General features: G+C 39.7%; 1 protein-coding gene across 1 annotated transcript in view; it reads left to right on the forward strand.

The window, feature by feature from the left end:
- The window catches only part of ARMC3 (armadillo repeat containing 3), a 93,420-nt gene extending 74,355 nt beyond the window's left edge, over positions 1 to 19,065 (forward strand). Inside the window, exons 17-19 of the mRNA XM_081820743.1 lie at positions 10,454 to 10,654; positions 12,684 to 12,846; positions 17,943 to 19,065. Coding sequence (XP_081676869.1) covers positions 10,454 to 10,654; positions 12,684 to 12,846; positions 17,943 to 18,152 — 574 coding nt within the window. The 3' untranslated portion in view covers positions 18,153 to 19,065. The remainder of the gene's footprint in view (positions 1 to 10,453; positions 10,655 to 12,683; positions 12,847 to 17,942) is intronic.
- The last annotated feature ends 6,905 nt before the right edge of the window (positions 19,066 to 25,970 follow it).

A 25,970-nucleotide genomic window follows, 5' to 3' on the forward strand; every position in this document is an offset into this window, starting at 1 on the left:
TCGTACCGTCATAGGCCAAAGTATTGACTGGCTTTGAGGCAGGTGTCTCCCTTTGGTCTACCCAGCCATGGCCCTGGGGAAGAATCGACCTTCTGCCCCCTTGATAAGAGGAGGGTAGGCCACTTGTCTGATGGGTGACCATTACACACATATTGTACTTACCATCATCAATCAAAGCGTATTTTTCCCTCTGGTACCTCTGATACCACATCAGCTTTAATCTTTGGTGATTCTGCTATTCTTGGCAGAATATCATCTATTTTTCATACAACTTAGTCTGGTTCTTAATCCTAAATCTTTTGGGGGAGAATGGGCAGTCCTACTGGGTTGAAAGTTATTTTGTGTACTTGTAAATATCAAAATGCTGATCTTCAGGGAGGCAGAAAAAGAGAGAAAGGGGGAAACAGATCATGAGAGACAAGATCTTAACTATAGAGAACAAACTGAGGGTTGAGGGTTGATGGAGGGAGGAGGGGGTGGGGGATGGGCTAGATGGGGGATGGGGATGAAGGAGGGCACTTGTTATGACAAACACCGGGTGTTACAGGTAAATGTTCAGAGCACTGATCTCTACTCCTGAAACCAATATTGAACTGTATGTCAACTAACTAGAATTTAAATAAATTTTTAAAAGTGCTGATCTTCAGATAGCCATGGGTTTTTAATTACAATATTTGATAGTTTGAATTTCTGTACTACTTGGAAGCACTCACATCTTTATCTCATTTGATCCATACCTTCTTCTTCTATAGATAAGTCTCCTCTTTTTTGGCCCTTTTTGCTATATCCTCATCTACCCATCACAACTACCTTACATGTTGACATGCTCCAGGATTCTTCATTTACTCCCTTTCTCGCTCTCCATGGTTTTAGCTACTGCTGACAGTTACATACACCTCTCCGGAGTCCAATCTGCTCTCTCCTGCTACCCTGTAAACAATGTGTTCCAAATGAACTCATTGTTCCCCCAACTCCCAAACTTCCTCCTCTCTTCCCTAAGTTGATGAATGTTACCCTCTTCCCATGCAAGTGCTCAAGCCTAGGAATCATCTTAAAGTCCTTCTTCTTTCCTCCCTACACTGAATGAGTCTCAGTCCCGTGCACTAGATGTCTTCAATGTCTCTTAAGTCATGGTTTCCCTCCATTTTCAGCTTTATCCCCAGTTCAGGCCTTTGTATTATATCTCAAGACACTGACCTCATTATTGTAAGATTCTTCTCCCTTTTGTATAGCCCTCCACAAACCCATCCTCCATGCTATCCCCCCCACCGAGTTACCTTCCCAAAATGAAAGGCTGACGATATTACTCTGCCTAAAGCAATGATTCCCTGTCTTCCTCCAGATGAAGTCCAAACAGCAACCATGGCATCCTCTGTAAGAGTCTTACAAGTCTTGTATGCATAGCAAATTCCTACTCTTCTTCATTCTCTTTATACATTTTGTTTTTGTGAGGCATTCCCTGGTCACCCCAGGTTAGGTATTCTCTTTTCGTTCACTCCTTCATGAATTCAAATAATCTTATATATAACCTGAACTGCTTGGTGTTGATCTATTTGTCTTTCTTACTAAGCAACGGATTACTTGAGACCTGGGACCAGGACTTTTTCATTTTTATAGTCATAGAGCCTAGAATAATATCATGAACGCCAGAGACAGTAAAGAAACATTTATCGTTTAAGTATTCACAAATTATTTAAAATACTGAATGCTTGTTGTTGAAAGGAATAGAGGTTTGACTCCCTCCCAATATGCCCCAGGAGAATAAGTAAACAAATGAAGATAATTATTTCTTCTCATACCATTTCCATTCTCCTCCTTGTCCCTGCATCTTCTCCCCCACTTGAAGATAAACCCTGATGTACTCCCAACATTCAAACAGATTGTTAGCATGATGGAGAACACACATTTTGCATCCAGACAAAACCAGTACTTGGTTTTCTTATCTCTAAAATGGAAATGAGTCCTGCCTCACAGAGGTGCTGTGAGAGTAAGTGAAACAATGTTTGCCCAGTGCCTAAACCATTGCCTTGCATACTTGAGTGATCAGTGTATGTCCAGTCCTTTTCCCCTCCTCAGTCCTGGGTCCACTGGGGGGATAGATTGGTCATAATCTTGTTGTCCTGTTGTCTGTTTTTTGATAAACCCTTCTTGTCTTGTGACTATTAGTCCTTTGGATCCCTGGAGATAGAGTAAAACATTTTAACTCTATTCATCTGAGAATGTCATAGAGAATGTTTAATGTTAACAAAAAGTTACTGAAAGATACTGACAAAGAATGATGAGCCATCTTGGACCACAAAGTGGCTAAATTCTTGAAAAGAAGAGGAGAGAAAGGATGGGAAACAAGCAAATCAATTATGCATGTGGGGTGGCCTAATATGGACAAGAATGATTTTTCTTTCTCCTCATGAATATTGTCACCATATGCTACATGAATTAAAATCCTAAAGCAACAGGCTCTCACTGGGTGACCAGTAATCAGATTATTTTTGTGTGTGAAGGTTTCAGTTGTGCTCTCCTTTGTGGGAAAACACACTCATGGGAGAGGTGATTAGTTTCCTTTCCATCCAGCCACTATCTTGATACTTTCCTAGGCTTCACTGAAGCCAACAAATCTAATATGCCCTCTAAAGCTTTTCTTTATAAAGACCATTTCCCTTACGATAACCATTTACTGTACCTATTTGTAAATGTATTGTAAGTTCTGTGTGTACTGTATTTTTGTATTCAGACCAATTTTCATAAATATTTAAGTTGACTGCACATGAGTTTATTATACACACTTAAAAGTTTATTGCTTTCCTGTCTCCATTTTGTTTCCTTCCAGTCTGTTCGTCTCTGGAGTCTTTTAGAAATTTACAACATGTACCTAAACATTTCTGCTGTTCAGTCTTAATCTTCATCATAATGACTTCCTAAAACATTTTTATTTTTAAAATAATTTCCCTCAAGCTCTTCTTTTTAACCTTAGCTTAGCCATTTTTTCCCTTCCCCCCAAATCTTTACTGACTGCAAAAGTCTTTCAGAAATAGATATTGTCTCTTAATCACACTTAACATCTTAATCACATTTAAATACCTTCTCACCTTCTTTTCTTGAAATTATTCATTCATTCAGCAAATACTTACTGTACTAGGTGCTAGGAGTGGTTCTAGTGTTAGAGATATAGCAGTGAACAAAACCTCTGTTTTCAAAGAGCTTACCTACTGGGACATTGACAAATAACAAAATAAACCACACACCCACCCACCCACCCACACACACACACATGCACATGCATCCTTCTAAGCCCAGAATACATTGTGTGTCCACCCTGTATGATACTCTCTTCTCATTCTTTTGGAATAGAATAGGTGGAACAGGATGCCCAGTTGGGATAGATTTCTGGAACATCTTGAGTTTCTTATTTTTATCACTCATGTGGAATTTATCGAATGCTACCAGGCATGGTGATTATTTTCCATAGACCAAAATCTTCCCACCTAAATTGAAAACCCATGTGGGCCAGATTCGTGACTTATATTGCTCCCAGCAGCCTTGCCTTCTAATTTATTTGTTCAAATAGTTGATGGTGTCAAAAAGGAGCAAGTGATTAAACTTTGAAAATGTCAATACACAATTTGGAGCCAGACAAATCTCTCTACTTAGCTGCCTACCTTCTCATCCACCTATGAACAATAGAAAATATCCTTACTGTTTTGGATTCCCACAGTAAGTCTCTGTTTTCTGAGGTAGTTTGGTTCAAGCCTCTGTAAGAAAGTTAAAAGTTCTGCTATCTTTAATCACAAATTGATGTTCTTTCTGAGGGTTAATTTTACGAGCGTTGTTTTTGTAATTTCTGAGCACTTGTTCCAATATTTACTTAGAAATGAAATTCCTTCAAGCATTAAAGCCCTTATTAACACAACTGGGCAGACTTCATGGGAAAGAGGTCCAGATGAAATACTTCTATATACAGCAGCAGAAAACTACAGCTCAGGAGCTCCAGTAAATTATCCCTTTTTAATCACTCAATAAGATTGCCCTCCACGATGCACTTAGCCCTGTGTGCTGGCTGGCATCTTCTATGTGCCAAATGATTCTTTCTCCTGGCAGCACACTCAGTGAGAAATACACCTGCTTTGTTTTACAGGTGTCTCTGAGTCAGACTGTCAAATATTATAAAGCTACCCTGTAACTTTAGGAATAGGTAAACCTAAATATGCTTCCTGCCATTCTAACTGACCTTTCCAGTGGTAGTTCCCAGCTCACGAAAATCTTACTATGGGTGTGAAGATGTTCCATTTACAAAAAAGAAGAAAGGTTTTTAGATGGTAGAGCTGGGAAATACTAATTTTTGCTTAGAGATTTTACTGTAATATATGGTGAGTACATTTCATACATGATTAAGCTCTCTCCTTTACTTAATTACGGTCAATAGAATATTGAATTAGAAAATATAAAACTTGGGGCTCCTGGGTGGCTCAGTCAGTTAAGCTATCTGCCTTCGACTTGGATCATGATTCCAGGGTCCTGGGATCAGGCCCTGCATCGGGCTCTCTGCTCAGTGGGGCGTCTGCTTCTCCCTCTCTCTCTCTCAAATAAATAATAAACTTTAAAAAATATATAAAACTGGGGCGCCTGGGTGGCTCAGTTGGTTAAGTGACTGCCTTCGGCTCAGGTCATGATCCCGGAGTCCTGGGATCGAGTCCCACATCGGGCTCCCTGCTCGGCGGGGAGTCTGCTTCTCCCTCTAACCCTATCCCCTCTTGCGCGCTCTCTCTCACTCTCTCTCTCTCTCAAATAAATAAAAAATATATATATATAAAACTTTTGTATTTGTTATGATTATAGAGTTTTGTGTAATTATCCAAAAGCATTTAATAAAATTATTTTTGTATTTTTTCCTCAAAATAAAGAGAAAACTCACATGACCTTTAGCTGATCCCCACCTTTCACCCTATACTTCAAGAAATACTTAAAGATAATTCCTGCCCCTAATTTACTGCTAGCGGAACAGAATGTTCAATAGTTGCAAAGACATAATTTAGGAAATTCACCTGAACTAGCCCCATTTTCTTGGCTGGTGGGGGGATATATATATATATATAATTATGGCCGAGATTTATTATAGCAAAAGAAAAATACATGAGATGCAGGAAAAAGATACACTTAAGCAAAGGCTATAGAAGTCACACAGAGGTGTCCTTGTCTTCCCTCTCTTTCTGCTAGCATAGCATAGGATGCAATTTTCTTGTGGGAGATAGCTCCACCTAAGGAAGCCCACCTGAGTCATGGGATCCAGAATTCATACAGGTGTAAGCTCCAGTTTCCTATAGGGAAACTCCAATTTGAATGACGGTACATTTCTCTCAGGCTAGAAGGAGGTGGCATAACATTTCTCAACTGCTAAAGGAGTCAACCACGTGTTCTCTCTCTGGGGAAACTACCCTTTAGTAATGAAGAGGGGAAAGTAAAGACATTCCCAAGTGAAGGAAAACAAAAAATTTATTGCCAGCAGTTCTACCTTTACATATTGACTAGTTACTAGAAGTTCTTCAAACAAGAAGAAAATGATGAAAGAATCTGGAAGCATCAAGGAAGGAAGAAGGAATAGCAAAAAGAATTGAAATATGGGTACATACAATAGGCTATCTGTTTCCTCATGAGTTTTATAAATCACATTTGATGATTGAAACAAAAATGAAGAGAGGTAAAGAGAGCTAAATGGATGTGAGGTTTCCACACTTCCCTCAAAGTGATAAAATGTGGATACCAGCAGACTGTGATAAGCCATGTATGTATACTAAAATCCTACAGTAACCACTACAAACCAATACAAAGAGCTACACTCAAAAATGGTGTAAATAAATCAAGATGGAAAACTAAAAAATGTTCAGGTAACCAACAGAAAGGCAAAAAAGGAAAAACAGAGGAATAAGAACCAATCAAAAGGCAGAGATTGACACAGAGTGGATTAAAAAGTTATAATGGAGGGGCACCTGGCTGCCTCAGCCGGTAGAGCATGCGACTCTTGATCTCAGGGTTGTTAGTTCAAGCCCCATGTTGGGTGTAATGATTACTTAAAAATAAAAGCTTAAAAAAAAAAGTTATATGGAACTATATGCTGTTTAAAGAAACTCACTTTAAATTCATTGATATAGGTAGGTTGAAAGTGAAAAGATGGAAAAAGATACCATGTAAACATTAACTTTTTAAAAAGCAGGAGTGGCTCTTTAATACGTAATAAAGTAGACTTCAGAGCAAAGAAAATTTCTAGAGACAAAGACATATGAAAAATGGATTAATCTGTGAGGAAGACACAATGATCTAATGTATAGCACCAAACAACAGAGCCTCAAATACATGAAACAAAAACTGATAGAGCAGAAAGTAGAAATAGACAAGTCCAAAATTATGGTTGAGGACTTCAACACTCCCCTCTGAGCAACTGATAGAACTACTTGACCTGAAATCAGCAAAGATATAAAAGATTTGAACAATACCAGCAATAAATAGGATCTAATCAATGAATTATAGAACATTCCACCACTAACAACAGAAAACACATTTTTTCAACTTCATGTGGAACATTTACAAATACCTGGGGTCATAAAACAGAACTCAGCAACTTTAAAATAATTGAAATCATACAGAATATGATCTCTGACCCTTATAGAAACAAACTAGAAATTAACAACAGAAAGACAAGAAAATCTCAAGATGTACAGAAATTGAATGACACATTTCTAAATAATCTATGGGACAAAAGTCTCAAAGGAAGTTTAAAACTACAAAGAACTAAATGAAAGTGAAGATGTAGCATATGAAAATTTGTGGGATACAGGCAAAGCAGTTCTAAGAGGGAAATTTATTTTACTAAATGTATTAGAGTAAAAGGGAGGTCTTGAGTCAGTAAGCTAAGCTCTTACCTCAAGAAATTAGAAAAAGACAAGCAAAATAAACCCAATACAAGCAGAAGGAAGAAAATAGTAAGGAGCAGAAATCAATGAAATTGGAAACAGAAAAGCAATAGAGAAGGCCAATGAAATCAAAAGCTGGTTCTTTAAAAACATCAGTAACATTGATAAACTTCTAGCAAGACTGACAAAGCATAAAAAAGAGGATATGTAAATTATCAATATTAGAAATGAAAGAGAGAATTATCATCACAAACCCTACACACATTGAAGGATAATGCTATGAGCACTTTAATTCAGCCACTTAGATGAAATAAACAAATTCATCAAAAACTGCCAACTATCAAAACTCACCAAGGATGAAATAGATGACCTAAATAGTCCAGAACTATGAAGGAAATTGAATTCATAAAACCCTTCCTAAAAAGAATCTCCTGACCCCAATGGTTTCATTTAGTGAATTTTGCTAAATGTTTCGAGAATCAATACTAACCCCAAACAGTCTTTTCCAGGAAATAAGGGAGAATGTTTCCCAATGTATGATACCAGCATTATCCTAATGCCAGTATCAGACAAGGTGGTTATACAAAAAGAAAATTACGGCCCAGTATCCATCATGAATACAGATGTGAAAGTCCTCTATGAAATATTAGCAAATCAAATCCAGTGATACATAGAAAGAATAATTCATCTAAGAGGAGTTTATCCCAGGAATGTAGGCTGGTTCAATATTTGAAAATCAGTCAATGTAATCCACCATATTGACAGTATAAAGAAAAAAACCCACATGATCATATTAATTGATGCAGAAAAATAATTTGACAAAATTCAACATCATTTATGATTAAAAATACAACTGTCAGTGAAGTAGGTATATAAGGGAACTTTCTCGACCTGATGAAAGGCATCCACGGGGGGGCGGGGGGGAGAAACAACTGATTATATCATACTTAATGGTGAAAGACTGGATGCTTTTCTGAAAAAATCATCAACAAAACAAGGATAACTATTCTTATCACTCCTATTCATCACTGTATTCTTATCACTCCTATTCATCACCTACACATTGCAATAAGGTAATTTTTAAAAGTATAAAGACTGGAAAATGAGGGGGAAAAAACAGTTCCTATTTGCAGACAACAAGATAGTCTGAATAGAAAATCCATAAGGAGTCTATTTTTTAAAAAACCTCTTAGGACTAATAGGTGACTTTAGCAACAGATCAGTATATCAGGTCAAAACATAAAAATCAATCATATTTCTATATGCTGGCAATAAAAAATTGAAAACCAAAAATTTGTTGAATACCATTTTTAACAGCTTTAAAAATGAGATATGAAATATCTCAAAACATATATTGAGAACCATCAAACACAAAGGAAATCAAAGAATCACTAAATAAGTGAAGAGATATACCATGTTCATGTATTGGAAAACTCAACATAGTAAAAATGTCAGTTTTCCCCCAAACTGATCTGATAGATTTGGTATAATTCTATCAAAATTCCAGCAGGATTTTTTTAGATATAGACATGCTAAATCTAAAACCTTTATGGAAGGGTATATAAAATAATTTTAAAGAAAGAATAAAGTTGAAAAAATCTCTCGATTTAATGATTTATGATAAAGTTACAGTAATCAAAATATTGGTAAATGTGTCTTATATGCATTCTAAGAAGAATTTCCCTTTTTTTGTGTCTGTTTTAGCCAGCAGTTGACCAAGTTGATTTCTTCTTTTTTTTTTTTAAGTTGTATTTATTTAAGTAATCTCTACACCCAACGTGGGACTCGAACTCACCACCCCAAGATCAAGAGTCACACGCTCCGAGACGTCAGGTGCCCAGACCCAGCTGCTTTCAATCTCCAACAAGTTTCAGCCAGTGTTCTGTGGGTTGTCATTCCACTGTCAGCCCAGTTTCCAAAGGCTTTGCCATGCTATTTGGAGCAGTCCTGACTGTGTGCCAACGAGTGTCCAGTTTAGGATTTGGGTGGTGGTCAGTCCCATCGTTCTATCCTCAACATCTGTGATGTACTGTTTAGGGTCAGACGATATGTACACAGCTTGGGGGTAAGCCTAAGAATTCATAAATAACTTGATTTTTTTCCTGAGCTTTTCCCTTTTCGTGATCTCCCTTGTGTTTGTTGGTTCCTTGGGGGGGTTTTTTGGTCCTCAAGTCGGGAAACTTTATTTACCCTGCCCTGCTATACTCTGGCCGTGACTGCCCCTATTATCTCCAGCCAAGCAACATGAGGACTGAGCGAGTATAAAGTTATTTTGGGTTCTTATGAGATGCTGATGTCACCACTGCTGCCACAGCCACAGGATTCCTTGGGGGCTGGGACACAAGAGAAAGGAGGGAAAAAAAAAAAACAACAAAACATGGCTTTCCTCTACTCTGTGTCTTTCCTGTTTCTCAAGAGGGCCTCTCCTTGAACTCTCTCTGTGCTGATGCCCACTTCTGGGATTTTGAGCCATGTCTAGAGAACACTGGAGAAAAATAAAAAGATAAACTCACCATCTGTTCAGTAATTCCAGAGACCTTCTCGGATCTTCCTGCTACCATTTGCTTTTCAGAGTCTTCAAGTGGCTGTTGAATCCTGTCCAGGTTTGATGGACTGTATTCAGGAGGAGAAGCAGGGTTAAATGTGCCTACTCCATGTTACCTGGAATGAGAATACATGTCATTGCTTTTGTTCAACTCATAAATTAATGAGGGAACCAGGAAGATGTTAATATTGGTCCAAAGGACATTTGAGGAGCTAGGGATTTATATCCAATTTAATTAAAGGATGTTAGAAAAAGATGGCTGAGTTACATTAAAAAAAACCCAAAAACTGGTTACCATCCTACAGGACAATAAACTATAACCTCTGGCCATATCTTCTCCATTGACAGAAATAATGTGCATCTCTACTAAACAAACACTTACATGTTAGCTAGCAAATTCTCTAAGTTTGAAACGATTAATTCACAGAATATTTTGATTAAACAATATCTTTACAAAGTACATTCCAGTTTTCCTAAGTACAGAACTAAGTCCGTTTCCCTATAAAAACTTTAGGTAAGTGTTCCCCTGCATGACATGAAAATTCCATGCTAGCCTTATTTGGTTTTGCCTTTTTTCCAAGTTCTGGGTCATTTTTCTTAAGAACAGTGATTCAAACTCTTCTTGCAGAAGGTCTCACCTGAAGCAAGAGATGATGTAAGACTGGCTTACACTCCCTGAGGAGGCAACCTATTTTTTCCCAATTCAATAAATGTTTATTACATACCTACTATGCACCAGACATCTGGCTAGGCAATTGTACGCAAGACCAGTACATGATTTTCATAATATGTATCAATCATGTTGTGTTCTCTTGACAGTTAATTTCGCTTACATAATATAGAAACCATAAAACTCTATTGTTGTCATCAAAAATTTGAAAACTGCACATGATACGGTCGTTAAGGTATAAAATACTCTCTTTCTGGTGTGCTCTTCAGATGAACTCGGAGTGCAGTTAGTGCCTATTCATTTTGTGACTTTGATTGCTGCCGTTTCCTCTTAAAGGAAAGACCGAGGGAAAAAAGAAGAGGAAAAAGTGAAGGAGGAAGAGGAGTTTGCGGCAGCCCCAAAATTGGCCGGAGAAGGGAGCCCTGATAAAGAATGGTACCCTCCCTCCGACCCGGGCTTCTGTGTTTATGTGTATGAAGTGACCAAGTCAATATTTCCCATAACCAATATTAAGGAGCAGATTGAGGCTCTTGCAAAGTAAGTGGTCTCTATATACATCGGCATTTTAAGTTTCTGAAGCAAAGTTTTTGATTTTAGTGGTTTGCATTTCTTAGCCCATTTTCAGCTAACGACATTGTAATTACTGCCCCCCACTTCTGACCTTGAAGCAGAAACATAATAAATTGGAAAAAATGCCCAATTTCTATTTTAGGTCCTATTTCCGCCAAGAATCAGAGCTAGGAGCTAGAAATTGCTTAAAGAAAAACACTTTTGTCATTTTCTCCAGCTAAACCATTAAAGGCATCGTTCAACGTGATCCTGAAGAAGTTAGGAAGGAATCAAAAGTTTGAAAATTAAATTACTCCAAAAATAAAAAAAGAAAGAAAGAAAATTTAATTACTCCTTAGGTACCTGGGGTGCTCACAATTTAACGAAGCGTATTGTGAATTCTTTGTAAACTCACAAATTATTTTCTTTTTTAAATTTTTTCAATTTGAATTCAATGAATTAACATATAGGGTATTATCAGTTTCAGAGGTAGAGTTCAGTGATTGATCAGTCTTCTATAACACCCAGTGCTCATTCCATCACGTGTGCTCCTTAATGACCATCACCAGGTTACCCCATCCCCACAAATTCTTTTCTGATACAAATAACCGTCACTATTTTTAGGTCAGACAGATGTCTGATATTTTGCGTTTCGCGTTGCTCTCGAGTGTGGTTGTGAGGGTGGCTGTTTGGGCAGGCTAGACGCTCTGTGAGAGCCAGTGATGTTGCCTTCTTAATTAGAGCATTGAATGTGAGTCCACTGAGAGAAATCTGAGAACTTGACTTGGTAGCTGTAAGGGGTTAGGAATTGCAGCAAGTGGAGGGTGGCCTCCATAATTGGCACCGACAACCAGTTAGTGAGCTACTGGATCCTGCAACAGCTGTAGTCTCCACGGGAGCTTGTGTCTATTCCAAGGAGCAGTGCATTGCACTCATCAAACCTGGACGTGACAACTGCAAGAAACACAGCCGCCAGATCATTGACTTCTTGTCAGCCAGAACTGGAAGAGAACATTTTTGGCGACTGAAGTTTTCCTGATGTCCTTGAGAAGTGATGACTCGAGCAGAACTCTGATTTAGCTCATTTCAGCATTTGTCAGATGTCCTCATGCTTTGTTCCTATCAGAAATACTTTTCATCATTCCCAAATAATTGTTTTTTTTAACCTGAGCCCTTTTCGAGGCGAGATCCAGAGATTTGTCCCCGTGCCTTTGGTTTCCGCATTCATTACAGGATACCTGGCGGGGTCCATGCGACAGCTCTCTCCCCGCCCCTTTCTCTGTTTTTCGCCGTTGTTCTTCTTTGCTTGATCCTACATACAGCAAGAGGAAATTCTTTCTTAAAATTTGCAATTCTGCCTTTACTCCAAGATGTAGTAGGCTTCATCAGTCGACAGAAGATTTTTGCAGGTGTGTTTACTGACTTCTTCAGGGAGAGCTTCAAATGAGGGGGAAACCCCTAGGCAAACTATATCACCCCCTTCCTCTCTCCTCTCACTTCAGGGTTACATAAATGCCTCTAAATAAAAAATAAATAAAAATAAGACAACTTAAAAGGAAAAAACTTATAAAACTTGAAAATATTTGGGAATCCAATGGGAAAATTTCCTATTTGTTCACATTATCTCTGAGTTCAAATTCCTTAAAAGGAGGACCATACGTTAGTACAATGCCTTGGATTTCAGATTGAAACATTTGAAAATACTTTTCAAGAGCAAGGTAGAATTTTAAGACTGCACTGATACAAATTTAGTGTGATATTGATTTGTCTCTTGTTATAAATATTGAAATTAGCATTCATTTCTTCCTTTGTGTTGAATGAAATTGTTAGAATTTCAGTTTATACATGAGAGTTTGAAGACAGTAGGCATAATGTTAACACGCTTATAGTAAGTTTAAAAAGTAAAGCCAATGATAAAAGTCAAAGGAAATATAGTTTTCACACATACAGTTACACTCAAAGCATCCAAAACGAGATATTAAACTTGACTGATTTGATCTCAATGTAATTGACACAGGTATGTGGCAGAAAAAATGGGCGGTAAAGTTTCAAAAGAGAAACTACATGATTTCAGCTGGGAACTTCATATAAGTGAACTAAAATTTCAACTTAAATCCAATGTTATACCAATTGGACTGATCAAAAAAGGAATCTTCTACCATCGAGCTTTGCTTTTCAAGGTACTTAAGATGTTTTGCCTCACTTGCCAGTAGGTACAAATGTTTGTCATTATTATAATGGTGTGAGCCATTGGCTAACATTTAACTGGCTAATATTAATCCTATTGTTTAGAGTTACTTCTATTTGAGATATATATGTAACGTGTATATTTGCCAGACTATCAGAAGCATATTCATTCAACATTTATCATACATCTACTATAGGCCAAGGGCTCTCCTAAGGTCTGGGAATATAGAGATACTAAAGTGGCAGCCCCTACCCCAGGTGCCTAAGCCCGACTTGTGGGTTCTAAGGAGATGTCAGGGAAAGTTTCAGGGGATGAAGTGATATGCAGCCTGAGTATTAGAGGCTAAGTAGGATTTCAGCAGGTAAAGAAGGAAGACAAGAGCATTCTAAACAAACCAATATTTTATACAAAATAACTGGAATGAGAGCCCCTGGTCCATCTGAGGAGTGTAGAGTAGTTTGTCTGGATGAAGGAAAGAGGAGGGGTTGGATGAGGCTAAGGGCCAGATCACAAAGCACCATGTGAGTTTGCACTTGATCCTAAAATCTGTGAGTAGCCACTGAATGTTGTTAAGGGGAAAGCAGCAATATGATTTTGAAAGACCGTTCAGGCAACAGAATGGGGAATCAATTAGAGCAGGGGCAGGACTGGAGACAGGAAGACCAACTGGAAGGTCACTGGAGCAAGAAATATAGGTGACCTTTACTAAAGCAATAGCTGTGAGGACGTGGAAGAAGGTGTGAATTTACAGGGAGATTTAAAACAGTTGGGTGTCTGCCTAGGTGTGGTATCAGGGACCGCATGAGAAGAACAAAGTGATTTTCAGGTCCTGGGCGGGGCAACTGGTAATGATGGCATTATTCACCGAGACGGGGACACTAAAGAAGGATCAGATACGAGACAGGGGGGTGATTTTTTTCTCCATTGTGTCAAGTGTCTGGAATATAATAGGAGCTGCAAAAATGGTTTCTGAACTCTAGACTGAATGTATAAGATTCCTATCCCCTTGCAAATACCTACAAACCTCTTTACATCCATGTATATCTTGCTTCCAGTTCTGAGCGAATTCTATCTCTAATCCAAATGCCAACCTTCTGTATTTTCTTGGATTTCTTGCTTTATCAAATTTTCTCCTCCTTAAATCTCTTTCTCTCTACTAGCTGTTTTTCCTTTAAAATCTAAAGTTAAGTCTGTACTCTTTAAAGAGGAAATAGAAATCTTTTCTCATCATAGCTACAACTACTCCTATAGCTCCTATTACCATGACCACCATCATTTTGAGCTACGTGTCAAGCACCTGATAAATGCAATTGTGAAGAGTCTCACAAATGCCAAAGGTTGAAATTACTACCCTTGTTTGAAAGACAAGAAAACCGAACTCAAAGAGAGAATTTACCCAAGATCAACCAGAGGCCCAGCTGGAACCCATACCCATGCCTGTCTGAATCAAACCTACCACATTGCTTCTATCTGTAGATAATTCTTATTCCAGGTCAAAATTCAAAGTCATCTCAGCACCTTAGTCATCTCAGTCCCTCCTTAGCATGCCTCATTTTTCTCCTCAGCCCACTGCAGCCTGGCCTTAGTTCCCTGTCTTACTTGATATGTCAAAGAATTTGTCACTGATCCTTCTCAACCCTTGACACCACTCTCTTTAGTAACTTCTGTCCTCTCTTTCCACCTCATCTCAGTGGCCTTTGGTGACCTCTTTTCCTCCACGCCCCTTCAATGTGGGAGTCCCTCACGGTTCCAACCCAGACTCTTTTCTCACTTTATGTACTTTCTACGGTGCAGTCCTCATGTCACGTGACCTTAAACACTAACTGCCTAAGGTGCCCAGATTCTTTCCTCTGTCCCACAGACCTCTCCTGATTCCTGATCTGTCTGCGCTCCAGCTGGCTGCACCCGAGCATCTCCTAGGCACTGTATTAGTGTTCTCATGCTGCTGTCTCAAAATACCATACACTGGGGGGCTTAAACAGTAAACATTTATTTCTCACAATTGCGGAGGCTGGGAAGTCTAAGATCAAGGTGCCAGCAGAGTCAGCATCTGGTGAGGACCCTCTTCCTGGTTTGCAGTGGCCACTTTCCGCCTCTGTCCTCACATCCCGGACAGACAGGAGGCTCTGATCTCTTCCTCCTCTTACTAAAGCATTAATCCCGCAGTGGGGGCTCCATGTTCATGACCTCCTCTGAACCTAACTACCTAAAGACCCATCTCCCAATACCACCCTACTGGGGATCAAGGTTTCAGCATATGAACTGGGTGGGCGGGGGGGGGAGACACGAACATTCAGTCCATCTCATTATGCCGAACTCAATCTATTACCCTCACACCTGCATGGAGTGACACAATTCATTAGCTGGGTCTTGCCCACCGCTGACGGCCTGACCGCTAATACCAATGATAAAATCTTTTATCCTTCCACCCTCCTAAATTGTTCACTCCTGTGAATACTCTTCATCTTCCCTATTTTCTTCCAGTTTATTGCCTCGTTTTTGGCTTTACTTTTCCCCCTTGGCAGCCTAGATGAATTATCCTTAGACCTTATAATTGGCTCACTAACTTCCCCCACTTTCTTGGCCCCATCCGTCCTCCCTACTGCCTTGCCAGTCCCCCCGGGGCCAGTCGGATTGCTTGCCCTTTCCACTGTGACACTCGGGCTATGGAACTTGACAGTGGGGAGTGCCACAGCCGAGTCAGCGTGCCCAACTCATGTGGACAGTCATTTGGCCTGGCCACTCTTTTCCAGCTCCTGGTCACAGGCTTTTCCTTTTCCCGCAGCAGCTCTGCCCCACATGTTTGTCCTACTAACACTTTCATCTCTGCCTCTTCCTCTAAGCAGACGACTTTGTTTCGCACTTTGCAGAGAAGATGGAGACTTTCAGCTGGGAACTCATTCAACTCAGTGGGAGGCAGTATCACCCTGAGGCTAGGAACTCAGACTCTGGGGACAGATTCCCTGGCTTCCACATTAGGTCACCACTTACGGTGACCTTCCTCAGGAAAATGATCTGGCCTCAGTTTCACTCTCCATAAAATGGGATACCCAATCGTTATCTATTTCACAGGATTATTTTGATGATTTAAAGTGCCTTGACATGGAGTTAAGAGAGCAATAAATATTATTTCAGAGAACATGTTTATTTTTGACTCTCTACCCCACTAGACAATGAGTATAAGAGGATTCTTGTACCAATTCCAGTGGGGGGAGGGGTGGCAGGCCCGGGGTGGGGGGAGCAGGTTTTATACATCCAGCCAATCCTCAGACATCAGCTAGGTCAATGCAACTCAATTCTGACACTACCCACCTGGGGACAGCGTCAGACCCCACAGGTTACGGGCTCACTCCTGCACCACTGCACCCTCCCCGCCACACAAACTTCAGCCAACCAGTCACAAGCCCGGCTGTCATCTGCGCTTCTGACCAGCCCGCTATAGACTGGAGGTTCCCAAGAACACAGCCCCTCAGGGTTGATTAATTTGCCAGAGGGGCTCACAGAACTCAGAAACATTTTACTTACTAGATCACCAGTTTATCATAAAAAGATATAACTCAGGAACAGCCAGATGGAAGAGATGCATAGAGAAAGGTAGGGGGAGAAGGCTTGGAGCTTCTGTGCCCTGCTCCAGGCGCCCCACTCTCCCTGAATCTCCACGGGGTCACCAATCCAGAAGCTTTCCGAATTCTCACCTTTTGGGTTTTCAGGGAAGCTTCATTTCATAGCCATGATTGATGAAATCATTGCCACTGCGGGCTGATTCAACCTGCAACCGCTCTCCCCTCCCCAGGTTCAGGGTGGGACTAAATGTTGTAACCCAATCATAAGATTGGTTCCCCTGCCAAACAGCCCCCATCCTTAAGTGCGGTCCAGAAGTTACCTCATTAACATAAGGAAAGACACTTTTATCGTTCTCATCACTTAGGAAATTCCAAGGGTTTAGGAGCTCCGTGCCAGAAACGGGACAAAGACCAAACGCGTATTTCTTATTATAAATGACAATACCACAGAATGCCATCCATTTGGATCCTGTTGTATTCTAGTTGACTGTTTACCAGGCAGGCTCAGACTTGATAGGATGGAAGGCTCTAAAAGTGACAACCATGTCTTAATTATCTTGGTCCACCCAAGAAAGACTACCTTGGTGAAGTCAATACACAGTAGGTATTCAATAAATCACATTAATATATAGATGGATTTTTAAAACAACACAATTCTTGTCTTCTACTAGGAACACCTATTGAGTACCTACTCTGTGCAGCATTCATAGCTCTAGGCCCTTGACACGTATTCATTCCCTTCATCTCCATAACCACCCTGCTAGGAAGGAGGTTCGACTGTTGTTATCCTCATTTCTCAGATGAAGAAATAGAAGTACAGAGAGGCTGAGTCATTTGCCTGAGGTGACAACAACTAGTAAGTGGCTGAGCCAAAATTCAAATCCAGGCAGTCTGAGCAGTCTCTTAATCCACTATGACGTGGCTAAGAAGTTTCCAGATTATTTTAAAGGTACTTTTTAAATAACTTCAAAATCAGGACAAACTGAAGAGAGCGCTTCTAAGGAACATAAGCCACTCCGGAGGAAGTGGCATCAGGCATCCCAAAAAGGGCCAACCCCCTGCTCACGGCAGCGTCCCCATCACACAGAATAAATCGGCAAGAAAGAGGTTCCCACCAGTTTGATCCCTCCATTCAATCCCACTGCATAGCACACCCACAGAGCAGCCTAGAAGCATGGAAAGATTGATAGATGCGGTAGTGCTGAAAGCCCGTGGAATAGCTATTCTCCAATGACGTTATCAATCTTGTGCTGATACAATGCAGTGTAACTGCCTGAAAAATGTCACTTCCCAGCAGGACCTACACAGAGATTTTGAGTCTACAGGATCTTGGGGAACAAGGGAACTTACCACATTTTATTGGCTCCTATCACAATATTCCACATCTTTTTTCCAGCCTCCTTTCTAAGCACTTCTTTGCAAGAGTTGTGTATTTCCCCTTCAACAAGGTGGGTCTTCCAGCTAAGGATTTTTCTCCGCACCTCTCCCTCCTCACTTTTGGTTGATCTTGTGTTTTCTCCCACAGGCGCTGGCTGATAAAATTGGCATTGGCTGCTCTCTGGTTCGTGGGGAGTATGGCAGAGCCTGGAATGAAGTTAAGTTGATGAATGAATCTCGTAAGGGACTGATTGAGGCTCTCCCTCCCCCTGAGGTGTATATCGTTGACCTCATGTTCCATCCAGGCGGGTTGATGAAGTTAAGAAGTAAAGAGGCAGATCTTTACAGATATCTCTAAGCTACCAAATGAACAAAAAGGGGTTCACACAAGAAGTGCATTATATACACTTCTTATGAAGTTCACCAATTGATTTTATTTCTTTAAATAAAAGTATTAGAAATGTTCTCTCTGTGTAGAAATGAGGACACTTGGATTGAACTTGGTGATGGTGGTGGTTCTGATTTCAGGTTCTTGGCAAGAGTTCAGTCTGATTAGATCCTATTATGCTCACTGTCCCTCATGTAAAGTTTATTATTGTCAAAATTAATCCACCCCACTATTTCCCGAGGAGCCTCTCTGCCCTTTGGGAATCATGTGGTAAAGCACCCAGCTGCCGGCCGCTGTTCCTGGGACAATACCGTGGCCTCATGCCTGTCATTCTTCACGCCCAGAATGGTTCAGGAACACTTGGTTAAATAAACTCAGTAGTATTTTTTTTTTTAAAGATTTTACTTATTTATTTGACAGAGAGAGAGAGACAGCGAGAGAGGGAACACAAGCAGGGGGAACGGGAGAGGGAGAAGCAGCCTTCCCGCTGAGCAGGGAGCCCGCTATGGGACTCGATCCCAGGACCCTGGGACCATGACCTGAGCCAAAGGCAGACGCTTAACGATTGAGCCACCCAGGCGCCCCGTAAACTCAATAGTGTTTTATGTCTTCAGTCACCTTGTCCCACTTTCTTAAAGTCAGATTATTGATAGTTCGAATATGTATAGATCGATTTTAGTATTACAAATTCCTTTCTAAAATTTTTTTGTTCACACTTAAAACAATGTATTATTAAGAACACTGTCTAATATACTTCACTGAACTAAAAATCTTTCTAAAACCCATTCCCATAAACTGTGTTTGTCTTTGGTCCTATCTTTGTTTTACTTGAAGATATACCTCCAATTAAAAACAATTCTGATTTGCTTCTACACATTTTCATGCTGGGTCACAAAAATAGTTGTTTTGAATTTATGTAGCCTAAAAATTCTTTTTTGGAAAATTTTAGATATAGAAAGAGACTAAATCTTTGTGAGAAATTGTGTTTTCAGTATTGAGAATGAAACAGGGAGCAAACACACATTTTAAAAGATAAATCAAAACTAGTAATATGATGACTCTCATAAAGTATATATATCCTCACCTGACTTTAAGTCTAAAGTTTACTGTAATCATTTTACTAGAAGGTTTTCAAAAGTCAGATTGATTTTAGAAATTAAGGCTGAGATGATTCTACACAAACCGATGGTAACTTCAAAGAATTTGTATTTCCTTATTTCAAAATAAAGTTCTTTATATCAAATGTGTGGTAATTATATTTATCATGCAATTTCGTGAACTGGTGCGTGGATTATACCCGTCTAAGCATTTTCAAGTCTGTTTTGATCCAGAACACATTTAAAGTGGATTACAAAGATATGTAAGATGTAACAAGATAAAAATAAATGAAAAACAGGCGTAAATGTTGGAAAGCTTAGAATTTGAATGCATCCATGAAAATCCCATGCATATGTTAGCAGTGGGTGAGAAGTTGATGCTAAGCTCTCTAGCAGACAATGCAGTGGGAAATGCTATCAGTTACATGATTTATAATAGGGTCCGCTAGCTAAAAACACAAAGCAGTTTCTCAGGAGGAATAAAGACCAGGGGGATTCCTCTTTGGGAGCTTCATACAGATGACAAATGTAATATAGAAAATAACATTGTTGAAAAACAACCTCCTAGTAAGTTCTGGAAAGGGTTTTTGTAGGCAATGGCCTAACAGCAAAATGGAATGAAGCAGAAGTTGCATTCAGAGCCACTGTGCTGTGGTTCATGTAGACGTGACATTCTTCAGTCTGGTCCAAGCCAAGGGCCATCCCCCACCCCTTTTCTCATCTTAGAAACATTTATGTATAATGTCTCTCTCAACTGGCTTCTAGGTAATTATTGCACAGGTTTGAGTTTCAATTCTATTTTTAGACAGTTCTTCGAAGTTCATCTATTTTGTGTTACCAAAAGACAACACATTCACAATAGCAACACAAAGTATAAAGTACCTAGAAATAGATCCAATAAGAAATACACAGGAAAAACTATAAATTTTTAATGAGATCTGAATAAATGAAGATGCACATCATTTTCCTTGATGGAAACTCAACAATATAAAGATTTCAGTGCTCCCCGTATTAATATACACATTTAGTAACTCATTTAGAATCCCAATGCATTTTCTTTTCTGAAACCTGACAAATAGTAAACTTTATCTGGAAGAATGAATACATGTGTATGCCAATAATATTTGCAATAAAAAAATGAAGAGGAATTGCGTCTATTATATATCAGAACATATATTAAAAAGTAAGAAATTAGTATGGAATGGGCATAAAAATAGAACAATATTAAGAGTACAGATACAGATACATTATATATATAGGGATTATATATATGTGTGTGTATATATATATGGAGATATATATATAGAGAGAGAGATAGATATATATATATATGGATTTAGTGTTGATAAAAATAGCTTTTCTGCCAGGAGCAGGGCACAATGATAGCCTATTCAGTAAATGACTATGGGAAAGTTATTATCTTGGCAAAGGAACATCCTCTCTATTTCTGACAGATAAACTAGAAGCCATAGAGGAAAATATCTGACAAGTTTGGCTCTGTAAAACTTTAAATTCCTGTTCAGAAAAATACAGCATCAGCAAAAATATTTCTGTTCGGCAAAATAAAATGTAAGCAAAATCATAGGGAGGAAAACATTTGCAGCATACATAACAGACACCATGTCAATATCCTTAACAAATAAAGAGTTTCTGTAAACCAATGAGGAAAAGATAATTCACCTGGAGAATAGTCAAAGACAGCAGTATTTCAATAAGACATCTCTACAGTGGCAATAAACCCCAGATTTCTGATCTCAGTAGCTTGTCTTTTGTCACTTTACATGTCAAACCCAGGTTGGTAGAAGGGGCTCTGCTTCACACAGTCTCCCAAGGACCCAGGCCGACAGCAACCCCTCTGTTTTGTAGCAGCACTATCTGGAATACAGGACCTTCTAAGCCACTGCAGTGGGAGGAGAAAATGCCAAGGATCTCCTTCAGGAATTACGTGCTTTGGGCTGACATAGCATGTGATTCGGTCAGAACTAGACCCGGGAAATATGGGGTAATGTCTGGAACCAAGAAGATCTGAGTTAGAATCCTACCCTGTCACCTAAATAGTGTGCGAACTCTGGCAGCTGTTGTGGTTGTGAGGTTTCAAAACAATTTCTACAAAGTAGCTTGTTGTTACTCTGTCAGAATCAAAGGCCTCAGTGTGTATACTCACATATGTACGCATCCCTTCCTGCCCCTAATCACACACCCGTCTGTCATTTGCATCATGGTCTTATTTCATCTCCACAGCAGAGTTATTAGGCATATAGATTTGGGAGCAGAGCCTCTGGTGACAAATTCGGTCCAAATTTAAAACTTGGCTCCTTACTAGCTGAGTGATTTTTGGATAAGTCATTTAACTTCTCTGAGCCTCAGTTTTGTTCCTTGTAAAATTCCTAAACAACATGGTGTCCATGGAAGGATTATACAAAGTATACAATATGCAAATATTTCTTATTTTCCAGAAGAGTAAACTGAGGGACAGAGAGGTTAAGTACTTTTGTTAAGGTCATACGGGTAAAAAAAGGTAGATGCACAACTTAATCTCAGCTCTGACTCTAAAATCTGGCCCTTTACCGTTGCTATTATATTGCGCCTCAATATTAAAGGCCTATAGAATTCATACATAAAATCATAATAGAATTTGCCCTGTCCAACAATACTTAGTATTTGTAAAATTGTGATTTGTGGGTTGTTTATTGGCAGATCCTACAGATCTCTTGTCCTGAGTTCTGCAAGAGCCTTCTTTGAAGTCATTATATATTCCCACCTGACGCTTTGATGGCGATCCTTCGAAGTCAAGTCCACTTTTATCATTAAAATAATTATATTCATGATTTTAAGAGCACAAGCCTAAGCAAAGCTTTTGTCAGTTATCTATATGATGATATTCAGGTCATTCTAATGAAAGAATAGTATCTTTAACTATTAAACTGTAGATAAGTGATTTGTTACTATTGCATTGCTTTAAGAATCTACCCCTAAACAGTGATATTTTCCATGTAATTTTCATAGAGTCAGTTGATCCAACCCTTAGTAGTACTGAGTTAGAGGGGGGAAAAAAAGCAACTATCACCACCAGTATGTGTATTCCAGCCTTTCTGTGAAGAATTCTAAAGGAAAATGCACCATCTCCCAAAACTCCCTAAGTCGTATCTCCAGATTACTCCTTTGGCAGAGGAATAACATGGTAATATCTTGTGTGTGTACAAGCGTGTATGTGCCTGTGTTTACAGCTCTCTTTTCTTTTTTTCTTTTTAAAGATTTACGTATTTATTTGACAGAGAGATAGACAGAGCCAGAGAGCACAAGCAGAGGGAACGGCAGAGGGAGAGGGAGAAGCAGGCTCTGCACTGAGCAGGGAGCCCGATGCAGGACTCGATCCCTGGGATCATGTCCCGAGCCGAAGGCAGACGCTTAACCATCTGAGCCACCCAGGCGCCATACAGCTCTCTCTTCTATGCTCACATAATGTTCTGTTCATACCTCTTCAGCACATTTGGGGGGAATTCTTTATTCTACATGAATCTGTTTATTTCTTTAGATCAGAGGTCACCAAGTGTTTTCTGTAAAAGGCCAGACAGTAAATATTTTAGGCTTTGCAGGCCATGGAGTCTCTGTTGCAACCATTCGGTTCTGCTATTGTAGCATAAAAACAGCCACCGATAATGCCTAAACCATAGAAATGTACTTACCGAAAAACGTGTGGGCCGGATTTGGCTCATGGGCCAGTTTGTCAACCCTTGCTTCCAGTGATGAGCATTTTGAGGGTATGGACATGGAAATAGTTGTACTTTACTTAGCCTCATCTCTGAGCACCTGGCTAACATTCAGGGGAGCCCCCCCCAACACTGCCATTTTGTCTTCCTTCGTTTCTTTAGGCTCTAAGATGGATCTACTTGATATTAATCCAATGGACGCCAAAGCAGATGCCTTATTTTTCTATAAGGATGAGGACAAATTTGACCTCTCTAGAAAAGAAAAGAAAAATATTCCTGTCTTCTGAAGTGTGAAGTATCTGAGGTTTTACCCCAGTGGCAAGCTAACTGCCACAGTTTCGTGGTTGCTGGCATAAGACATGAGACTCCTGGGTCAGAGACAAAGGACTTTGTTACTCATAGCACAGCAAGCAGCATGAGCCAGTGCAGTGTGTTAATTCTCCTTGCTCCCAAGTGTCATGGGGACAACCTGGATAGACCCAGAAGGATGCCTACAGGTGCAGTGGATTGCATTTCAGGAGGGGGACCCTGGGCTTAGAGAGCCCAATCTTTTATAATGGGCAATAAACATACTTACCCTTTCACCAGAGGGAGACACTATATCTTCCCAGGCTCTGTGCCAACATCCATGAAAAGATAGTCTGGAACAAAGGGCAGTTAGGAAGCCTCTGTTTAAAAGACATGCAGAAACAAAGGAAACTCATGGAGGATTGTCTCCCAGGAGCTTGATCAATCCTTACAGTATAAAAGGCTTTATGGAATTTCTCATCTATAAAATAGAGATAATTGACACATGGTTATGGAAACCTACCCTAGCCATTCTCTCTATAATTATATATATACATTTTTATAAAATTTTATATAAATACATAGTTTATTTTATATCAGTTCAATGACTTATGTATCAGCTCAATGACTCATGAGTCCAAATTTTCTTTCTTGACAAAGGAGTGTTGGTGAGAAAGTATGGTAATTATCCTCAATATCATCCCACTAATCTTTTGTCTACAAGTTCAAATCCAGATTCAGATAAGCCTCACTTTCTCCCCTAAGCTTCCCCAGATGCCTTTTGCTCTTCTGATGACCTCTATAACCCTATCTTTGGCACACATTTTGGCTTTTCCCCATATGCTTACTGCCCGGCACTGCCATTTTCCTAATGCACGTAACTATCGGGGACTAGTTCAGAGCACACATGGTCCTTGGAGTCAGAGAAACTTGGGTTTGAGTCCTCCATCTACCATTCTTAGCTGTGGGATGTTGAGCATTTTCTTGTCTTTAAAATGAGGGTGTAAGGGGCGCCTGGGTGGCTCAGTCGTTAAGCGTCTGCCTTCGGCTCAGGTCATGATCCCAGGGTCCTGGGATCGAGTCCCACATCAGGCTCCCTGCTCGGCGGGAAGCCTGCTTCTCCCTCTCCCACTCCCCCTGCTTGTGTTCTCTCTCTAGCTGTCTCTCTCTCTCTCTCTCTGTCAAATAAATAAAATATAATCTTTAAAAAAATAAAAATAAATAAAAATTTTAAAAAATGAGGATGTAATAATAGTGACCTCATAAAGTTGCTCTGAGGAATAAATAAGATAGTGCTTGTAATGTGCTCAGAACGGTGCTAAACATAGTAAGCAGCTGACAACTGCAAGCTATTATGCTTTGATCTCCTGCAACGAGACGGAAAGCTATTTCAGGTCTGGCAACTACCTTACTGGCAGACTTGCTAGCACAAGGATAAGTCGAACGATATTTGTTGACTGTCTTGACGCCTTAAACTAACTGACTTTAAAGACTAAAATGGGATTTTCATTTTCATTTGAGTACTTTTGAAAGAAGCCGTGTGGTCAAGAAGAACACTGCCATCTCTGATTAGGTACTGGTTTCCTTTTACCTTTCCGTGTAGAGGAGATAATGACCGCACAGCCACTTTTGAATTTGTGCGACGGGAAGTGAAAATTCAGAAACGCTCACTGTCTTTGGAGCTTGGGCTGAAATCACCCTCATCCTGCATGTGTGCATTCCCATGTAACCAACCCCTTGCCTACCCGCAGGATGCAACCTGTCGTGAGTGCTTCATTAGGAAAGCGTGGAGCATTGCTTCCACGGTCTAATGATTTTGTATTGCTGCTTGGCCCAGCTTGCCTGTGATTTTGAATGATTCTTCTTTCATATTTACCTTTTAAAGTAATCTGTGTAGTGAAGACTTCTTAGGTCCTTGTTAACTCGCTAACAGCGCATAAAGCTCCATATTGCCTAAGATCTTGCCGTCATCCAAAATCTGCAAAGGAGCAGGCCCTTGTTCTTACAAGTGCCCAGTAATCAGCATCTGTTTTGGGGATATTTCAATCACGAGCGTCTGGGTCTGACCTCAAGATGATGAGCTGAGAGCCGTCAAATTCCTTTTCCAGCTCATAGGTATCAGCCCCCAAATCCTGCAGACAGTCCGACTCTGATTACCTTGAGAAAGTCCCAGTTTGTTTTACACAAGAACAGCCGGCACACAAATGGAATCAAGCACTTTTAAGTAGTCATTAATCATACTGATGAGAACAGCTGAAACAGTGTTCTCTCCAAGTACTCACATATCTGACATACAAATCAAGTGATAGGCCAATTAGTTATTTATAGGTTCCTTTCTTTGAAAAATCTTAGTGCCTATCTTTCCTCTTTGATTCCATGGTCTTTACTTTTAGAAGAAAAAAACCTTGAAAACCCCAGATGAATGCATTTATATTTATATTATCAAGTCATTTATCTGCTAAATCACTGAAAGTCAATCCTGCATACACAATTTTCTAGCTGTGTGATTTCGTTTATTTGCTTCCCGGAAAAAAAAATTTAATTTTAACTTTATTAATACATATAAGAGAGACATGCAGAAAGAGAGATCAATAGGATAGACGCTTACAGAATGGAAAGCTTGGCTTATATGCAATTATTTATTCCTTTAAGGATTAGGATGAGAGAGAAAACTTAAGTGTTCAATGAGATGA

The sequence above is a fragment of the Leptonychotes weddellii genome, chromosome 5, assembly GCF_054177405.1.
Source record: "Leptonychotes weddellii isolate Sample4059 chromosome 5, ASM5417740v2, whole genome shotgun sequence".
Lineage (NCBI taxonomy): Eukaryota > Metazoa > Chordata > Mammalia > Carnivora > Phocidae > Leptonychotes > Leptonychotes weddellii.